Raw genomic sequence first — 19,658 nt, forward strand, 5'->3', positions numbered from 1 at the left:
ATCCTCAGTGCTGAACTCCTTAATATTTGCACCTGGCTCGCTGACAACAAGCTATCCATACACTTAGGTAAAACGGAATCCATCCTATTTGGGTCCCATATCAACCTTAAGAAAGTCAGACTTCACTATAAAAGTGGGTGACATTGTTATCACCAGGAGAGATGAGATCACCTACCTAGTTTCCATTCTAGAGGCTAATCTTTCCTGTGATAAAATGGCAACTTAGGTAATCAAAAAGGTCAACCAAAGAACGAGATTCCTCTACAGCATGGGTGTCAAACTCTGGCCCGCCATGTAATTTATTTTGGCCCTTGAGACAATATTAAATTAACATTAGAACTGGCCCGCGGCGGTGCATTCACCGCTAATTCTAATACTTGCCAAACCTCACGATTTTCCCAGGAGACTCCCGAATTTCAGTGCCCCCCCCCCCCGAAAATCTACCATGACAACCATTCTCCCAAATTTCTCCCGATTTTCACTCGGACAACAATATCGGCGGCGTGTCTTGAAGGTACTGCTTTTAGCGTCCTCTACAACCTGTTGTCATGTCCGCTTTTCCGCCATACAATCACGTAATATATGTGCCTTTTACACACACACACACACACACACACAAGTGAATGCCATGCATACTTGGTCAACAGTCATACAGGTCACACTGAGGGTGGCCGTATAAACAACTTTAACACTGTTACAAATATGCACCACACTGTGAACCCACACCAAACAAGAATGACAAACACATTTCGGCAGAACATCCGCACTGTAACACAACAGAACAAATACCCAGAACTCCTTGCAGCAGTAACTCTTCCAGGACACTACAATATACACCCCCGCTACCAACAAACCTCAATTTTGCATGTCACTATAAAGTTATATAAGCCTTGCTTGTTCAATATTCAATGCAAAACTTGTTTGGGTCCCTATTAAAAGGTTAATTTGTTCAACTTTGGCCCGCGGCTTTGTTCAGTTTAGAATTTTGGCCCACTCTGTATTTGAGGTTGACACCCCTGCTCTACACAATCTCCTCTCTGGTCAACAGAAGCACCTTAAAGATTCTAGCGGGAACTCTCATTCAACCCTTTTTCGATTACCCTTGCACCTCCTGGTACCTCCAAAACCCTCAAATCTAGACTCCAAACATCCCGGAACAAGCTAGTCCGGTTACTTTTAGACCTCCACCCCAGATCACACCTCACTCCAACCCACTTCTCCAGGGTGGAGGACAGAGTAAAACAACTTGCACTGAGCCTAGTCTCTAAAATCCGCTACACCTCCATGTCAAACTACTTCCATATCCACAACACCAGGGGGAGCTCCACAAACCACATTAAACCCGGATTCCGATCTAACAAAGGTCTTAACTCATTCTCTTTCTATGCCACATCAATGTGGAATGCACTCCCAACAGGTGTAAAAGTAAGTGCATCTCTATATTCCTTCAAAACCGCTCTAAAACAACACCTCCAGGCAACTTCAACCCTTTACTAACACCCTCCTCCATTCACATCCCATCTCCCCTGGATTGTAAATAACCTAATGTAAATAATCAAATGTATTCCTAATGTATATACTTGCTCTTATGCTATCTGAACTCACTATGTTCTCTGCTGGCTGTACATATCCTACTAAATAAGACCTACACTGTTTCAATGTCCATTTCTCTGTTGATGCAATTGTTGATGACTGAAGTATTGATATCAACCAAAGCTCCTCATCCCACCCCCCGGATTGTAAATAATGTAAATAATTCGATGTATATACTATGATGATTAACTTGTTCATATTATTAGAATATCCTGAAAAAGTTGATTTATTTCAGTAATTATATTCAGAACGTGAAACTTACATATTATATCAGTTCATTACACACATAGTGATATATTTGAAATGTTTATTTTTTTTAATTTTGATGATTAGTACTGACAATTACTGAAAATCCCAAATTCAGTATCTCAGAAAATTAGAATATTAGTTACGACTAGTACCAAAATATATTTTTTAGAAATGTGGGCCAACTGAAAAGTATGAACATGGAAAGTTTCAGCATGTACGGCAATCAATATTTAGTTGCAGCTCCTTGTGCCTGAATTGTGGCATGGAGTCCACCAGTCTGTTGCACCCTCAGGTGTTATGAGAGCCCAGCTTGCTTTAATAGTGGCCTTCAGCTCTTCAGCATTGTTGGGTCTGGCATCTGGCATCTTCCGCTTCACAATACTCCATAGCTTTTCTATGGGGTTAAGGTCAGGTGAGTTTGCAGGCCAATCAAGAACAGGGATACCATGGTCCTTAAACCAGGTACTGGTAGATTTGGCACTGTGTGCAGGTGCCAAGTCATGTTGGAAAATGAAATCTTCACCTCCATAAAATTGGTCCGCGGCAGGCAGCATAAAGTGTTCTAAAACTTCCTGGTAGACTGCTGCATTGACCCTAGACCTCAGGAAACACAGTGGACCAACACCAGCAGATGACATGGCACCCCAGACCATTACCCATTGTGGAAATTTGACACTGGACTTCAGGCAACGTGGATTCTGTGCCTCTCCTGTCTTCCTCCAGACTCTGGGACCTTGATTTCCAAAGGAGATACAAAATGTACTTTCATCTGAAAACATAACTTTGGACCACTCAGCAGCAGTCCAGTCCTTTTTGTCTTGAGCCCAGGCGAGACGCTTTTGACGTTGTCTCTTATTCAAGAGTGGCTTTACACAAGGAATGCGACAGCCGAAGCCCATATCTTGCATACATCGGTGCGTGGTGGTTCTTGAAGCACTGACTCCAGCTGCAGTCCAGTCTTTGTGGATCTCCCACACATTTTTGAATCGGTTTTGTTTGACAATCCTCTCCAGGGCGCGGTTATCCCTCTTGCTTGTACACTTTTTTCGACCACATCTTTGTCTTCCCTTCGCCTTTCTATTAATGTGCTTGGACACAGAGCTCTGGGAACATCCAACCTCTTTGGCAATGAGCTTTTGTGTCTTGCCCTCCTTCTTTAAAGTATCAATGGTCATCTTTTGGACAGTTGTCAAGTCAGCAGTCTTCCCCATGATTGTGTGTCATACAGAATCAAAACGAGAGACCATTTAAAGGCTTTTCCAGGTGTTTTGAGTTAGTTAGCTAATTAGAGTGTGGCACCAGGTGTCTTCAATATCTGACCTTTTCACCATATTCTAATTTTCTGAGATGTTGAATTTAGGGTTTTCAGCACTGACTCCAGCTGCAGTCCACTCTTTGTGGATCTCCCCCACATTTTTGAATCGGTTTTGTTTGACAATCCTCTCCAGGGCGCGGTTATCCCTCTTGCTTGTACACTTTTTTCGACCACATCTTTGTCTTCCCTTCGCCTCTCTATTAATGTGCTTGGACACAGAGCTCTGGGAACATCCAACCTCTTTAGCAATGACCTTTTGTGTCTTGCCCTCCTTCTTTAAAGTATCAATGGTCATCTTTTGGACAGTTGTCAAGTCGGCAGTCTTCCCCATGATTGTGTGTCATACAAATTCAAAACGAGAGACCATTTAAAGGCTTTTCCAGGTGTTTTGAGTTAGTTAGCTAATTAGAGTGTGGCACCAGGTGTCTTCAATATCTGACCTTTTCACCATATTCTAATTTTCTGAGATGTTGAATTTAGGGTTTTCAGCACTGACTCCAGCTGCAGTCCACTCTTTGTGGATCTCCCCCACATTTTTGAATAGGTTTTGTTTGACAATCCTCTCCAGGGCGCGGTTATCCCTCTTGCTTGTACACTTTTTTCGACCACATCTTTGTCTTCCCTTCGCCTTTCTATTAATGTGCTTGGACACAGAGCTATGGGAACATCCAATCTCTTTGGCAATGACCTTTTGTGTCTTGCCCTCCTTCTTTAAAGTATCAATGGTCATCTTTTGGACAGTTGTCAAGTCAGCAGTCTTCCCCATGATTGTGGGTCATACAGAATCAAAACGAGAGACCATCTAAAGGCTTTTCCAGGTGTTTTGAGTTGGTTAGTTAATTAGAGTGTGGCACCAGGTGTCTTCAATATCTGACCTTTTCACCATATTCTACTTTTCTGAGATGTTGAATTTAGGGTTTTCATTGGTTGTCATCCCCGTGGCCTCCTACCGGTTGGACGTGCCCTAAACACCTCCCTAGGGAGGCGTTCGGGTGGCATCCTGACCAGATGCCCGAACCACCTCATCTGGCTCCTCTCGATGTGGAGGAGCAGCGGCTTTACTTTGAGTTCCTCCCGGATGGCAGAGCTTCTCACCCTATCTCTAAGGGAGAGCCCCGCCACACGGCGGAGGAAACTCATTTGGGCCGCTTGTACCCGTGATCTTATCCTTTCGGTCATGACCCAAAGCTCATGACCATAGGTGAGGATGGGAACGTAGATCGACCGGTAAATTGAGAGCTTTGCCTTCCGGCTCAGCTCCTTCTTCACCACAACGGATCGGTACAACGTCCGCATTACTGAAGACGCCGCACCGATCCGCCTGTCGATCTCACGATCCACTCTTCCCCCACTCGTGAACAAGACTCCTAGGTACTTGAACTCCTCCACTTGGGGCAGGGTCTCCTCCCCAACCCGGAGATGGCACTCCACCCTTTTCCGGGCGAGAACCATGGACTCGGACTTGGAGGTGCTGATTCTCATTCCGGTCGCTTCACACGTTGGGAAGACTATGTCTCCCGGCTGGCCTGGAAACGCCTCGGGATCCCCCGGGAAGAGCTAGACGAAGTGGCTGGGGAGAGGGAAGTCTGGGTTTCCCTGCTTAGGCTGTTGCCCCCGCGACCCGACCTCAGATAAGCGGAAGATGATGGATGATGGATGGATTGGTTGTCATCTATAATCATCTCCTTTTTGGCCAAAAAACACCTGAAATGTATCAGTCTGTTTGGAATGAAAGTATACATTCTACAAGTTTGACTTTCTAAATGGAATTAATGAAATCAATCAACTTTTTCATGATATTCTAATAATATGACCAGCACCTGTATTTGTACCAAGAATTGATTAACGTGGACCCCGACTTAAACAAGTTAAAAAACGTATTGGGGTGTTACCATTTAGTGGTCAATTGTACGGAATATGTACTGTACTGTGCAATCTACTAATAAAAGTTTCAATCAATCAATCAAAGGTCAGTATGATGTAAAAATAAGCGCGGTGTGACTGTCGATGAGGACTAACCAGGCGGCCAAAGAGGTTTCGCGGCACCGGTCCTAGTGCGTGTGTAAAACGAGTGTCAGCTGCCATTGGTGATAATGACTGAGGTGCCTTTGTGTCCGGGGGTCTGCTCTGCCGGCATGTGGAGGTGAGGGGTCACCTCGGTGCTGGCAGGAGAGCAGTAGCCCCGAAGGCTCTCTGGGTCATAAAGGTGTTCGAGAGCATAACCTGCTAATGGGTACGGAGCATGCCTTTCCAAGTAGGGCCTAAAGTGGGCGTGCGAGGGGTACAGCGCCGGGGCCGGGGTGGGAGAGGCTGAACACGGGCCCGGTCGATCGAAAGGGTGGTGCAGTTGTGAAGACGGCGGGGACAGGTCTGTTTGGAGGCAGTCTTTGGACCTGATGAGGCTTTCGGAACCTGGACTGCTAAGCCTTGACAAGGGAGTGGGGCTGGGGATTGGGCTCATCACGTGACTCAGACCTCGACACACCACGGCCTGTCTCGGCCTCTGGGTGTACTCTGAGGTGAAGTAGGGACCAGGGCTGTTTGGCAGCTCGTTGACTTGTCCCAGCGAGGTATTTGGGTTGGTCTTGCGTAGCTGGAGTCGACTTTCCTCCTCCTCCTTGATCCGATTGTGTGTGGCTCGGATAAGTGTCTGGATTTTGCTGGCTTCCTGTAGACCGGTGCAGTATTGGTCGCTTCGCTGGCGATCACCCGAGTCGCTGGTGGAGCCGCCGTCCGGAGAACTCACAACACTGTCCTCGTCCCAGTGACGTCCTCCTGTAAGACATGATCAAAGACAAAACAAATCAGTAGCTTCAAAGGCAGGGGTGTGAAACTCGTTGTAGCTCAGGGGCCGCATGGAGGAGAATCTGTGCACAAGCGGGCCGGACTATTAAAATAATGGCATTAAAGCTAGAAAATAAAGGCAACTTCAGAACGTATTCTTTGTCTTACTTTGGCCAAAAATAGAACAAACACATTCTGAACGTATTACAATAAAAATATGGAGAAAAACAAATACCGGTAGCGGTAAAGCTTAGATCAGGGGTGTCAAACTCGTTTTCGATCAGGGTCCACATGAAGAAAACTACTCTCAAGTGGGCCGCACTGGTACAATCACGGCACGATAACTTAAAAATAAAGACAACTTCTGATTGTGTTCTGGGTTTGAAAATAGAACAAACACATTCTGAAAATATTACAATATAAATATGGAAAAAAATTCCGGCAGCGGTAAAGCTTAGATCAGGGCTGTCAAACTCGTTTTCGATCAGGGTCCACATGAAGAAAACTACTCTCAAGTGGGCCGCACTGGTAAAATCACGGCACGATAACTTAAAAATAAAGATAAGTTCTGATTGTGTTCTCGGTTTAAAAATAGAACAAACACATTCTGAAAATAATACAATATAAATATGGAAAAAAATTCCGGCAGCGGTAAAGCTTAGATCAGGGCTGTCAAACTCGTTTTCGATCAGGGTCCACATGAAGAAAACTACTCTCAAGTGGGCCGCACTGGTAAAATCACGGCACGATAACTTAAGAATAAAGACGACTTCTGATTGTGTTCTGGGTTTAAAAATAGAACAAACACATTCTGAAAATAATACAATATAAATATGGAAAAAAATTCCGGCAGCGGTAAAGCTTAGATCAGGGGTGTCAAACTCGTTTTCGATCAGGGTCCACATGAAGAAAACTACTCTCAAGTGGGCCGCACTGGCAAAATCACGGCACGATAACTTAAAAATAAAGACGACTTCTGATTGTGTTCTGGGTTTAAAAATAGAACAAACACATTCTGAACGTATTACAATAAAAATATGGGGAAAAAAATACCGGCAGCGGTAAAGCTTAGATCAAAGGTGTCAAACTCGTTTTCGATCAGGGTCCACATGAAGAAAACTACTCTCAAGTGGGCCGCACTGGTAAAATCACGGCACGATAACTTAAAAATAAAGACAACTTCTGATTGTGTTCTGGGTTTAAAAAATAGAACACACACATTCTGAACGTATTACAATAAAAATATGGGAAAAAAAAATACCGGCAGCGGTAAAGCTTAGATCAGGGGTGTCAAACTCGTTTTCGATCAGGGTCCACATGAAGAAAACTACTCTCAAGTGGGCCGCACTGGTAAAATCACGGCACGATAACTTAAAAATAAAGACGAGTTCTGATTGTGTTCTGGGTTTAAAAATAGAACAAACACATTCTGAACATATTACAATAAAAATATGGGGAAAAAAAATACCGGCAGCGGTAAAGCTTAGATCAGGGGTGTCAAACTCGTTTTCGATCAGGGTCCACATGAAGAAAACTACTCTCAAGTGGGCCGCACTGGTAAAATCACGGCACGATAACTTAAAAATAAAGACAACTTTTGATTGTGTTCTGGGTTTAAAAATAGAACAAACACATTCTGAACATATTACAATAAAAATATGGGGAAAAAAATTACCGGCAGCGGTAAAGCTTAGATCAGGGGTGTCAAACTCGTTTTCGATCAGAGTCCACATGAAGAAAACTACTCTCAAGTGGGCCGCACTGGTAAAATCACGGCACGATAACTTAAAAATAAAGATAACTTCTGATTGTGTTCCGGGTTTAAAAATAGAACAAACACATTCTGAACGTATTACAATAAAAATATGGAGAAAAAAAAATTCCGGCAGCGGTAAAGCTTAGATCAGGGGTGTCAAACTCGTTTTCGATCAGGGTCCACATGAAGAAAACTACTCTCAAGTGGGCCGCACTGGTAAAATCACGGCACGATAACTCAAAAATAAAGACGACTTCTGATTGTGTTCTGGGTTTAAAAATAGAATAAACACATTCTGAAAATATTACAATATAAATATGGAAAAAAATTCCGGCAACGGTAAAGTTTAGATCAGGGGTGTCAAACTCGTTTTCGATCAGGGTCCACATGAAGAAAACTACTTTCAAGTGGGCCACACTGGCAAAATCACAGCACGATAACTTAAAAATAAAGACAACTTCTGATTGTGTTCTGGGTTTAAAAATAGAACAAACTCATTCTGAAAATATTACAATAAAAATATGGAAAAAAAAAAAATTCCGGCAGCGGTAAAGCTTAGATCAGGGGTGTCAAACTCGTTTTCGATCGGGTCCACATGAAGAAAACTACTCTCAAGTGGGCCGCACTGGTAAAATCACGGCACCATAACTTAAAAATAAAGACAACTTCTGATTGTGTTCTGGGTTTAAAAATAGAACAAACACATTCTGAACGTATTACAATAAAAATATGGGGGAAAAAAATACCGGCAGCGGTAAAGCTTAGATCAGAGGTGTCAAACTCGTTTTCGATCAGGGTCCACATGAAGAAAACTACTCTCAAGTGGGCCGCACTGGTAAAATCATGGCACGATAACTTAAAAATAAAGACGACTTCTGATTATGTTCTGGGTTTAAAAATAGAACAAACACATTCTGAAAATAATACAATATAAATATGGAAAAAAATTCCGGCAGCGGTAAAGCTTAGATCAGGGGTGTCAAACTCGTTTTTGATCAGGGTCCACATGAAGAAAACTACTCTCAAGTGGGCCGCACTGGTAAAATCACGGCACGATAACTTAAAAATAAAGACAAGTTCTGATTGTGTTCTTGGTTTAAAAATAGAACAAGCACATTCTGAATGTATTACAATAAAAATATGGAGAAAAAAAATTCCGGCAGCGGTAAAGCTTAGATCAGGGCTGTCAAACTCGTTTTCGATCAGGGTCCACATGAAGAAAACTACTCTCAAGTGGGCCACACTGGTAAAATCACGGCACGATAACTTAAAAATAAAGACAACTTCTGATTGTGTTCTGGGTTTAAAAATAGAACAAACACATTCTGAAAATATTACAATATAAATATGGAAAAAAATACCGGCGGCGGTAAAGTTTAGATCAGGGGTGTCAAACTCGTTTTCGATCAGGGTCCACATGAAGAAAACTACTCTCAAGTGGGCCACACTGGTAAAATCACGGCACGATAACTTAAAAATAAAGACGACTTCTGATTGTGTTCTTGGTTTAAAAATAGAACAAACACATTCTGAACGTATTACAATAAAAATATGGGAAAAAAAAATACCGGCAGCGGTAAAGCTTAGATCAGGGGTGTCAAACTCGTTTTCGATCAGGGTCCACATGAAGAAAACTACTCTCAAGTGGGCCGCACTTGTAAAATCACAACTCGATAACTTAAAAATAAAGACGAGTTCTGATTGTGTTCTGGGTTTAAAAATAGAACAAACACATTCTGAAAATAATACAATATAAATATGGAAAAAAATTCCGGCAACGGTAAAGCTTAGATCAGGGGTGTCAAACTCGTTTTTGATCAGGGTCCACATGAAGAAAACTACTCTCAAGTGGGCCGCACTGGTAAAATCACGGCACGATAACTTAAAAATAAAGACGACGTCTGATTGTGTTCTTGGTTTAAAAATAGAACACACACATTCTGAACGTATTACAATAAAAATATGGAGAAAAAAAATTCCGGCAGCGGTAAAGCTTAGATCAGGGGTCTCAAACTCGTTTTTGATCAGGGTCCACATGAAGAAAACTACTCTCAAGTGGGCCGCACTGGCAAAATCACGGCACGATAACTTAAAAATAAAGACAACTTCTGATTGTGTTCTGGGTTTAAAAATAGAACAAACACATTCTGAAAATATTACAATATAAATATGGAAAAAAATTCCGGCAGCGGTAAAGCTTAGATCAGGGGTGTCAAACTCGTTTTCGATCAGGGTCCACATGAAGAAAACTACTCTCAAGTGGGCCGCACTGGTAAAATCACGGCACGATAACTTAAAAATAAAGACAACTTCTGATTGTGTTCTGGGTTTAAAAATAGAACACACACATTCTGAAAATGTACACATTGTTTTTTTTTGCATGTTGCGGTTAATAATGTATTTGTCGTTATATATATTTTCTGAATAAATTATGCAATAATGTTTATCAGTCAACTCATTGGTGTTCATTTTCAATCAAGATAAAAAAAATATCAAAATCAAATTACAGGATGTAATGGTTTGATAATTTTCCTCGACTGATGTGTGAATTTGTGAATTATATTTATATAGCGCTTTTCTCAAGTGACTCAAAGCGCTTATAGTGAAACCCAATATCTAAGTTACATTTAAACCAGTGTGGGTGGCACTGGGAGCAGGTGGGTAAAGTGTCTTGCCCAAGGACACAACGGCAGTAACTAGGATGGCACACGCGGGAATTGAACCTGCAACTCTCAAGTTGCTGGCACGGCCACTCTACCAACCGAGCTTGCCGCCCCTGTACTAACATCATGTGGTTTATTTTGTACATATGTAGCATCATCTACAAAGATACAAAAAATTGCTATTGCGACATCCAGTGGACACATTTAAAAATGCAGTTTCTTTCATTCTTGGCAAACTCATCCCGCGGGCCAGATACAACCTACTGGTGGGCCTGATTCAACCCTCGGGCCTTAGGTTTGAGACCCCTGGTTTAGATCCATGAAGGAAAGAAGAAATTGAAATAATTTTTACAAGTGTCATACCAAAGACTATAAAAATGGAAACAGTTACATCCCTGCTTGGCACTCCGCAACAAGGGTTGGAATTGGGGGTTGAATCACCAAAATGATGTGAGCGTGGCCACTGCTGCTGCTCACTGCTCCCCTTACCTCCCTGGGGGGTGAACATGGGGATGGGTCAAATGCAGAGGATAATTTCACCACACCTAGTGTGTGTGTGTTGGGACTTTAACTGAATATATTTACATATTTTTTTTAATGAATTAAGGAATGTTTATGACAACCAAAACACAATATAGAATGTGAGGTATAACAGGACAACGCATACATTCATCATTTGTTTTCAAAACGGTTACAAAAAAAGGGGAACCCCATTTTTATGGATTGATGGGGCCTCTGGGACCCCATTTTGACGATTCCTAGGGCCAACACTGATGGAGTATTGGTGCGTGCAAAACAGCAGCAGGCGGCTGTGGCCTGTGAGCTGGATCTAATGCTCATCAAAAGAGGAGGAATACAATCTTAGAGAAAAATCTAATGTAAAACATGTGTATGCTCGTACAACACTTAAAACCTTTAGCATATCAGTCTGCAGAATCACATTATAGAACTGATTAACCAAAGAAATTAAACAAAGCACCAATCTGATTCACTTTAAAAAGACTGTTTAAACTACAAGTGTTCACAATGTACACATAGCAAGAATTATGATGAATATCTTGAACCCTTTTTTCTATCTATTTTTTACTTTGCGATGAGGTGGCGACTTGTCCAAGGTGTACCCCACCTTACGCCCGAATTCAGCGGAGATAGGCTACCTATAATATAGGTTTTTTAAACATAAGATCCCTGATAAAAAAAAATGTTTCTGCTGTTACCTCAGAAATTGCCTGTTCAGATGTTATGATTGTGGCTCAGAGATTTGTATGTAGATTATATTTATTTTCCATAACAAACAGGATAACTTAAATACCCTGGCAGTGGCAATAAGCTTAAATGTTTGTATTTACAATTTTTGAGTAGATTTTCATAAAATATGCTATTTAACTGCTACTGTTTAACAAGGACTGATTTAAATTGTGTTTGCACAACAAATGTTTTGACGCTTTTGTTCATGTGGGAGAATATTCCAATAAAGGTGCACTACACACTACTTTGGAATTCATTATCGAACTACTGCAATGCACTTTATGCTGGCATTAGCCAAAAAGCTCTCTCCCGGTTGCAGTTAGTCCAGAAGGCGGCAGCAGGACTTTTAACAGGGGCCAGGAAAGGCCAGCATATAACCCCAATTCTTCAGAGTTTGCACTGGCTCCCTGTTCATTTTAGAATTGATTTTAAAACATTGCTGTTTGTTTTTAAATCTTTACATGGACTGGCACCTCAATATATCTCGGACCTCATCCAAATTTACATTCCTGCACGCGCTCTGAGGTCCGAGAGCCAGTTCCAGCTCGTGGTGCCCAAGACCAGACTTAAGACCAGGGGAGACAGGGCCTTTACTCTGGAACACTCTGCCCCTCCATGTTCAAACTGCTTCCACAGTGGAGTGTTTTAAGTCTCGTCTTAAGACCCACTTTTATTCTTTGGCTTTTAACACTACGTTCCTGCAGTCCTGGGTTCAAATCCAGGCTCGGGATCTTTCTGTGTGGAGTTTGCATGTTCTCCCCGTGAATGCGTGGGTTCCCTCCGGGTACTCCGGCTTCCTCCCACCTCCAAAGACATGCACCTGGGGATAGGTTGATTGGCAACACTAAATTGGCCCTAGTGTGTGAATGTTGTCTGTCTATCTGTGTTGGCCCTGCGATGAGGTGGCGACTTGTCCAGGGTGTACTCCGCCTTCCGCCCGATTGTAGCTGAGATAGGCGCCAGCGCCCCCCGCGACCCCAAAAGGGAATAAGCGGTAGAAAATGGATGGATGGATGGAGTTGTGTGGTCCTCTGTTCTCTGTGTTTTTTATACACTTTGATTTCTGTTTTACTGTTTTAATTGAGGGCTTCACGGTGGCAGAGGGGTTAGTGCGTCTGCCTCACAATACGAAGGTCCTGCAGTCCTGGGTTCAAATACAGGTTCGGGATCTTTCTGTGTGGAGTTTGCATGTTGATTAACGTGGACCCCGACTTAAACAAGTTGAAAAACTTATTCGGTTGTTACCATTTAGTGGTCAATTGTACGGAATATGTACTGAACTGTGCAATCTACTAATAAAAGTATCAATCAATCAATCAATCAATCAATTCTCCCCGTGAATGCGTGGGTTCCCTCCGGGTACTCCGGCTTCCTCCCACTTCCAAAGACATGCACCTGGGGATAGGTTGATTGGCAACACTAAATTGGCCCTAGTGTGTGAATGTTGTCTGTCTATCTGTGTTGGCCCTGCGATGAGGTGGCGACTTGTCCAGGGTGTACCCCGCCTTCCGCCCGATTGTAGCTGAGATAGGCGCCAGCACCCCCCGCGACCCCATAAAAGGGAATAAGCGGTAGAAAATGGATGGATGGATGTTTTAATTGATTTTACCCTTTAAAATAGTTTTTAATCATATTTGTTTTTATAATGTTTTTATTGGTTTTATATTTATTTATTTTTTGTTTTTATTCAGTCATTGGTGGAGCATAATATATATATATATATATATATATATATATATATACTTTTTATTTTTTTTTATTTTATTTAATTTATTTATTTTTATTTTTTTTATTTTTTACAATTGTTTTTAACATGGCTGCGCAGCACTTTGGAAACGTTATTGTTGTTTAAATGTGCTATATAAATAAAGTGGATTGGATTGGATTTGCGTATACAATGCAGTTAATCGCGATTAATCGGAGAAATAGTGCGATTAACTTCGATTAACATTTTTAATCGTTGCCCAGCCCTAATATATATATATATATATATATATATATATATATAGAAGCATTTAAGTCTCATCTTAAAACTCATCTGTATACTCTAGCCTTTAAATAGACCTCCTTTTTAGACCAGTTGATCTGCCGCTTCTTTTCTTTCTCCTATGTCCCCCCCCTCCCTTGTGGACGGGGTCCGGTCCGATGACCATGGATGAAGTACTGACTGTCCAGAGTCGAGACCCAGGATGGACCGCTCGTCGGGACCCAGGATGGACCGCTCGCCTGTATCGGTTGGGGAACTCTCTACGCTGCTGATCCGCTTGAGATGGTTTCCTGTGGACGGGACTCTCACTGCTGTCTTGGAGCCACTATGGATTGAACTTTCAAAGTATCATGTTAGACCCGCTCGACATCCATTACTTTCGGTCCCCTAGAGGGGGGGGTTGCCCACATCTGAGGTCCTCTCCAAGGTTTCTCATAGTCAGCATTGTCACTGGCGTCCCACTGGATGTGAATTCTCCCTGCCCACTGGGTGTGAGTTTTCCTTGCCCTTTTGTGGGTTCTTCCGAGGATGTTGTAGTCGTAATGATTTGTGCAGTCCTTTGAGACATTTGTGATTTGGGGCTATATAAATAAACATTGATTGACATTGATTGATTATATATATATATATATATATATATATATATATATATATATATATATAGGCCCACGGGCCTTGACTTTGACACCCCTGTTCTAATGCATTGATTGCTGGTGATCTAGACTCAAAACGTGCCTTGTTTTGCAATATTAAAACCACAAGTGGAACATATTGCAACATAGTGCTTGTGCATTGACAAAGTGTATGTCCTATTGACAAAGTGTCTGTCCTATTGAAAGTTATTCGGATGTTACCATGGTAGCAATGGACTGCTGTGATGTGTGCCATGCTGCCAGCGTATGCCTCGTGGTTCTCCAACGAGCCCTTGCTCAGAGGCAGGATGGACCTCGCGGTGCTCCACCACACGTCTCTGCGGGGAGGAGGAGCTCCCAGGAAATAGCGCCCCGCCTCGCATCGTCCCTGCTCACAACTTTGACCTTGCCGGTGGCCGTCGGCGGCGTGGTGGCGCTCCTCCGAGCGACCGTAGCACAGCGGACGGGGTTCAGGGAATGGCTTGTAGACACAAGAGGTGTCCGGGCCTTCGTTTGTCTCCAGCAGCTGTGGGGAGCCTGTGTCGGTGAGGGGACTGCCCCTCCAGGCGCTGTCCTGGTCTGAATCGGACCGCTCGGTCTGAAAACTGGGATACTGGGATGAGGGACAAAAAAACAAGTGTAGTGGTCAAAGAGTAACCCAATGAAACTTTTATAATCATGACATATGCTTGCTGTTTTACAGACTAGTATCCTACTGCCACCCGAACGCCTCCCTAGGGAGGTGTTTAGGGCACGTCCAGCTGGTAGGAGGCCACGGGGAAGACCCAGGACACGTTGGGAAGACTATGTCTCCCGGCTGGCCTGGGAACGCCTCGGGATCCCCCGGGAAGAGCTAGACGAAGTGGCTGGGGAAAGGGAAGTCTGGGCTTCCCTGCTTAGGCTGCTGCCCCCGCGACCCGACCTCGGATAAGCGGAAGATGATGAATGAATGAATATCCTACTGGTTCAGTCCATCCAATCCATCCATTTTCTAGCGCTTGTCCCTGTCATGTCAAATTCTAAAAAGGCACAATCCCATCAAAAGGCTTTTTTCATATAGAGTAGATGTGAAGTGAAGTGAAGTATATTTATATAGCGCTTTTCTCTAGAGACTCAAAGCGCTTTACATAGTGAAACTCAATATCTAAGTTACATTCAAACCAGTGTGGGTGGCACTGGGAGCAGGTGGGTAAAGTGTCTTGCCCAAGGACACAACGGCAGTGACTAGGATGGCGGAAGCGGGAATTGAACCTGCAACCCTCAAGTTGCTGGCACGGCCGCTCTACCAACCGAGCTATGCCGCCCCATCAAAGAGTAACCCAATGAAACTTTTATAATCATTTATGAAATATGCTTGCTGTTTTACAGACTAGTATCCTACTGGTTAAATAAATAAAATGATAAATGGGTTGTACTTGTATAATAATTGTTTTATTTATTGGCCATTCGCAGAGCTGTAGTAAAGTTTTTATGGGGTCACTTCTATGAAAGTTGATTGGAATAGATGTTATATATAATTAAATGGGTTGTACTGGGGATAGGTTGATTGGCAACACTAAATTGGCCCTAGTGTGTGAATGTTGGCTGTCTATCTGTGTTGGCCCTGCGATGAGGTGGCGACTTGTCCAGGGTGTACCCCGCCTTCCGCCCGATTGTAGCTGAGATAGGCGCCAGCGCCCCCCGCGACCCCGTAAGGGAGAAATCGGTAGAAAATGGATGAATGGATGGAAGACCACTAAATGGTAACACGCGAATAAGTTTTTAATAAATAAATGATAAATGGGTTGTACTTGTATAGCGCTTTTCTACCTTCAAGGTACTCAAAGCGCTTTGACACTACTTCCACATTCACCCATTCACACACACATTCACACACTGATGGAGGGAGCTGCCATGCAAGGCGCCAACCAGCACCCATCAGGAGCAAGGGTGAAGTGTCTTGCTCAGGACACAATGGACGTGACGAGGTTGGTTCTAGGTGGGATTTGAACCGGTGACCCTCGGGTTGCGCACGGCCACTCTCCCACTGCGCCACGCCGTCTACTTGGTTCAGTCCAAGTGGACCATCCATCCATTTTCTAGCGCTTGTCCCTGTCATGTCAAATTCTAAAAAGGCACAATCCCATCAAAAGGTGTTTTTCATATAGAGTAGATGTGAAGTGAAGTGAATTATATTTATATAGCGCTTTTCTCTAGTGACTCAAAGCGCTTTAGTGAAACCCAATATCTAAGTTACATTTTTTTTAAAGCAGTGTGGGTGGCACTGGGAGCAGGTGGGTAAAGTGTCTTGCCCAAGGACACACTGGCAGCGACTAGGATGGCGGAAGCGGGGATCGAACCTGCAACCCTCAAGTTGCTGGCACGGCCGCTCTACCAACCGAGCTATACCTAGGGCTGGGCGATATATATCGATATATCCCGGGTTTGTCTCTGTGCGATATAGAAAATGACTATATCGTAATATTCGAGTATACGTTCTCACGCAGTTGCTTTTAGCTGCGGGCATTACATGACAGGTGTTTCTCAGTCCTTCTCACAAACGTAAAACAAGCCTGCCTTCTCACATAGATTTGGGCAAAAAAGTATTTAGTCAGCCACCGATTGTGCAAGTTCTCGCCACAATAAGACAGTCCGATACCCCATACTCTCTGAGCACTCCCCACAGGACTTCCCGAGGGACACGGTCCAATGCCTTCTCCAAGTCCACAAAGCACATGTAGACTGGTTGGGCAAACTCCCATGCACCCTCAAGAACCCTGCCGAGAGTATAGAGCTGGTCCACAGTTCCACGACCAGGACAAAAACCACACTGTTCCTCCTGAATCCGAGGTTCGACTATCCGGCATAGCCTCCTCTCCAGTACACCTGAATAAACCTGACCGGGAAGGCACATTTCCTATCTTCACAATAAAAGCCCAGCTTCATGATGCCTGCGCTAACAAAATAAGAGTCTTGGAAAGCTGGCGTGCACAAGCAACCAAGCTACGGAATTTGCCGCCAATGTTTTCTTGTAAAGTGTATGGAAGATGGATAGAGAAGATGCCAAAAACCAACCACTTTCATGTGGTATTGTACAGAAAGGAGGACTTTTTTTCTCCTCCATTCAAAAATGTGGGCGTTATCATCATTACTGTCTGATTCCAATCAATGCAAGTCATCAGAATCAGGTAATACACCAACTTATATTTTGGTCTTCGTGAAAGAAATACATCCATATGTGTTACACATGCTTGTATTATCATTAAACACATTTAACTTAACAAAAATGTTTCTTTCATAAATACAGTGGGGCAAAAAAAGTATTTAGTCAGCCAGCGATTGTGCAAGTTCTCCCACTTAAAATGATGACAGAGGTCTGTAATTTTCATCATAGGTACACTTCAACTGTGAGAGACAGAATGTGGAAAAAAATCCAGGAATTTGAATGAATTTATTTGTAAATTGTGGTGGAAAATAAGTATTTGGTCAACCAATCAAAGCTCTCACTGATGGAAGGAGGTTTTGGCTCAAAATCTCACGATACATGGCCCCATTCATTCTTTCCTTAACACGGATCAATCGTCCTGTCCCCTTAGCAGAAAAACAGCCCCAAAGCATGATGTTTCCACCCCCATGTTTCACAGTAGGTATGGTGTTCTTGGGATGCAACTCAGTATTCTTCTTCCTCCAAACACCACGAGTTGAGTTTATACCAAAATGGATACATGGATGATACAGCAGAGGATTGGGAGAATGGCATGTCGTCAGATGAAACCAAAATAGAACTTTTTGGTATAAACTCAACTCCTGGTGTTTGGAGGAAGAAGAATACTGAGTTGCATCCCAAGAACACCATACCTACTGTGAAGCATGGGGGTGGAAACATCATGCTTTGGGGCTGTTTTTCTGCTAAGGGGACAGGACGATTGATCCGTGTTAAGGAAAGAATGAATGGGGCCATGTATCGTGAGATTTCGAGCCAAAACCTCCTTCCATCAGTGAGAGCTTTGAATGCTTGACCAAAAACTTATTTTCCACCATAATTTACAAATAAATTCTTTAAAATTCCTAGATTTTTTTTCACATTCCGTCTCTCACAGTTCAAGTGTACCTATGATGAAAATGACAGACCTCTGTCATCATTTTAAGTGGGAGAACTTGCACAATCGCTGGCTGACTAAATACTTTTTTGCCCCACTGTTTACTGTAATATTGTACATGGTAATTGGGTTTGTTATATATTGTGTATATTATATAAAAATATATATCAGTATATTGTATATACTGTATATATAATATGTAAATATTACATACCTGTATATGTTATATTCTATATTGCTACTATGGTACATTTTTAGTCTACTTTATCCCTGCATTATCTTTTCCATCCTTAGTAACTGAGCTACTGTGTGGAACAATTTCCCTTGAGGATCAATAAAGTTTGTCTGAGTCTTAGAGGTTGAAGGCGATATTGTGCAAGTGAAGTAATGTAGTAGCGATGTATATCGTAAAGATTTTGTTGATACCAATATTTATCAGTACTAGATGTAATTTGGTGTTGATACAGATGTGAAAACAGGTTTAAAAGATTAATCACCATGAACATTGCACAGCAGGGAAGTCTTGTCTCAACACCCGCCGTTTAACCCTAAGGCAGGTCAACTAGGTTTGCAGTGCAAAATGCAAGACAGCTGCTATGTCATCACCTTTAATGACCACAGAGACCCATCACTGACTATATACATCTCTATTATGTGGGCCTACCGAGGATGGCCATGTACTGCTCGCCTGTGTATCGGCTGGGAACATCTCTGCGCTGCTGATCCGCCTCCGCTTGGGATGGTTTCCTGCTGTGAACGGGACTCTCGCTGCTGTCTTGGATCCGCTTTGGACTGGACTCTCGCGACTGTGTTGGATCCATTATGGATTGAACTTTCACAGTATCATGTTAGACCCGCTCGACATCCATTGCTTTCCTCCTCTCCAAGGTTCTCATAGTCATTATTGTCACCGACGTCCCACTGGGTGTGAGTTTTCCTTGCCCTTATGTGGGCCTACCGAGGATGTCGTAGTGGTTTGTGCAGCCCTTTGAGACACTAGTGATTTAGGGCTATATAAGTAAACATTGATTGATTGATATTAGTAAAAGAAAAAATAGAGCTAATTCGAATCTTTTCAAAAAAATTAAAAAAAAAATTGATGGAACATCATTATTGATTTTTCCTGATTAAGATTAATTTTAGAATTTTGATGACATGTTTTAAATAGGTTAAAATCCAATCTGCACTTTGTTAGAATATATAACAAATTGGACCAAGCTATATTTCTAACAAAGACAAATCATTATTTCTTCTAGATTTTCCAGAACAAAATTTTTTTAAAGAAATTCAAAAGACTGTAAAATAAGATTTAAATTTGATTCTACAGATTTTGTAGATTTGCCAGAATATTT

At 42.6% G+C, this 19,658-nt stretch overlaps 1 protein-coding gene across 1 annotated transcript in view; it reads right to left on the reverse strand.

Moving 5' to 3' along the window:
• Positions 1–4,463: 4,463 nt before the first annotated feature.
• sim1a (SIM bHLH transcription factor 1a) overlaps positions 4,464–19,658 on the reverse strand; it is a 57,777-nt gene continuing 42,582 nt past the window's right edge. Inside the window, exons 11-12 of the mRNA XM_061914963.1 lie at positions 14,450–14,840; positions 4,464–5,932 (exon numbers count right to left, since the gene is read on the reverse strand). Coding sequence (XP_061770947.1) covers positions 5,232–5,932; positions 14,450–14,840 — 1,092 coding nt within the window. The 3' untranslated portion in view covers positions 4,464–5,231. The remainder of the gene's footprint in view (positions 5,933–14,449; positions 14,841–19,658) is intronic.

The sequence above is a fragment of the Nerophis ophidion genome, linkage group LG11 (assembly GCF_033978795.1).
Source record: "Nerophis ophidion isolate RoL-2023_Sa linkage group LG11, RoL_Noph_v1.0, whole genome shotgun sequence".
Classification (NCBI taxonomy): domain Eukaryota; kingdom Metazoa; phylum Chordata; class Actinopteri; order Syngnathiformes; family Syngnathidae; genus Nerophis; species Nerophis ophidion.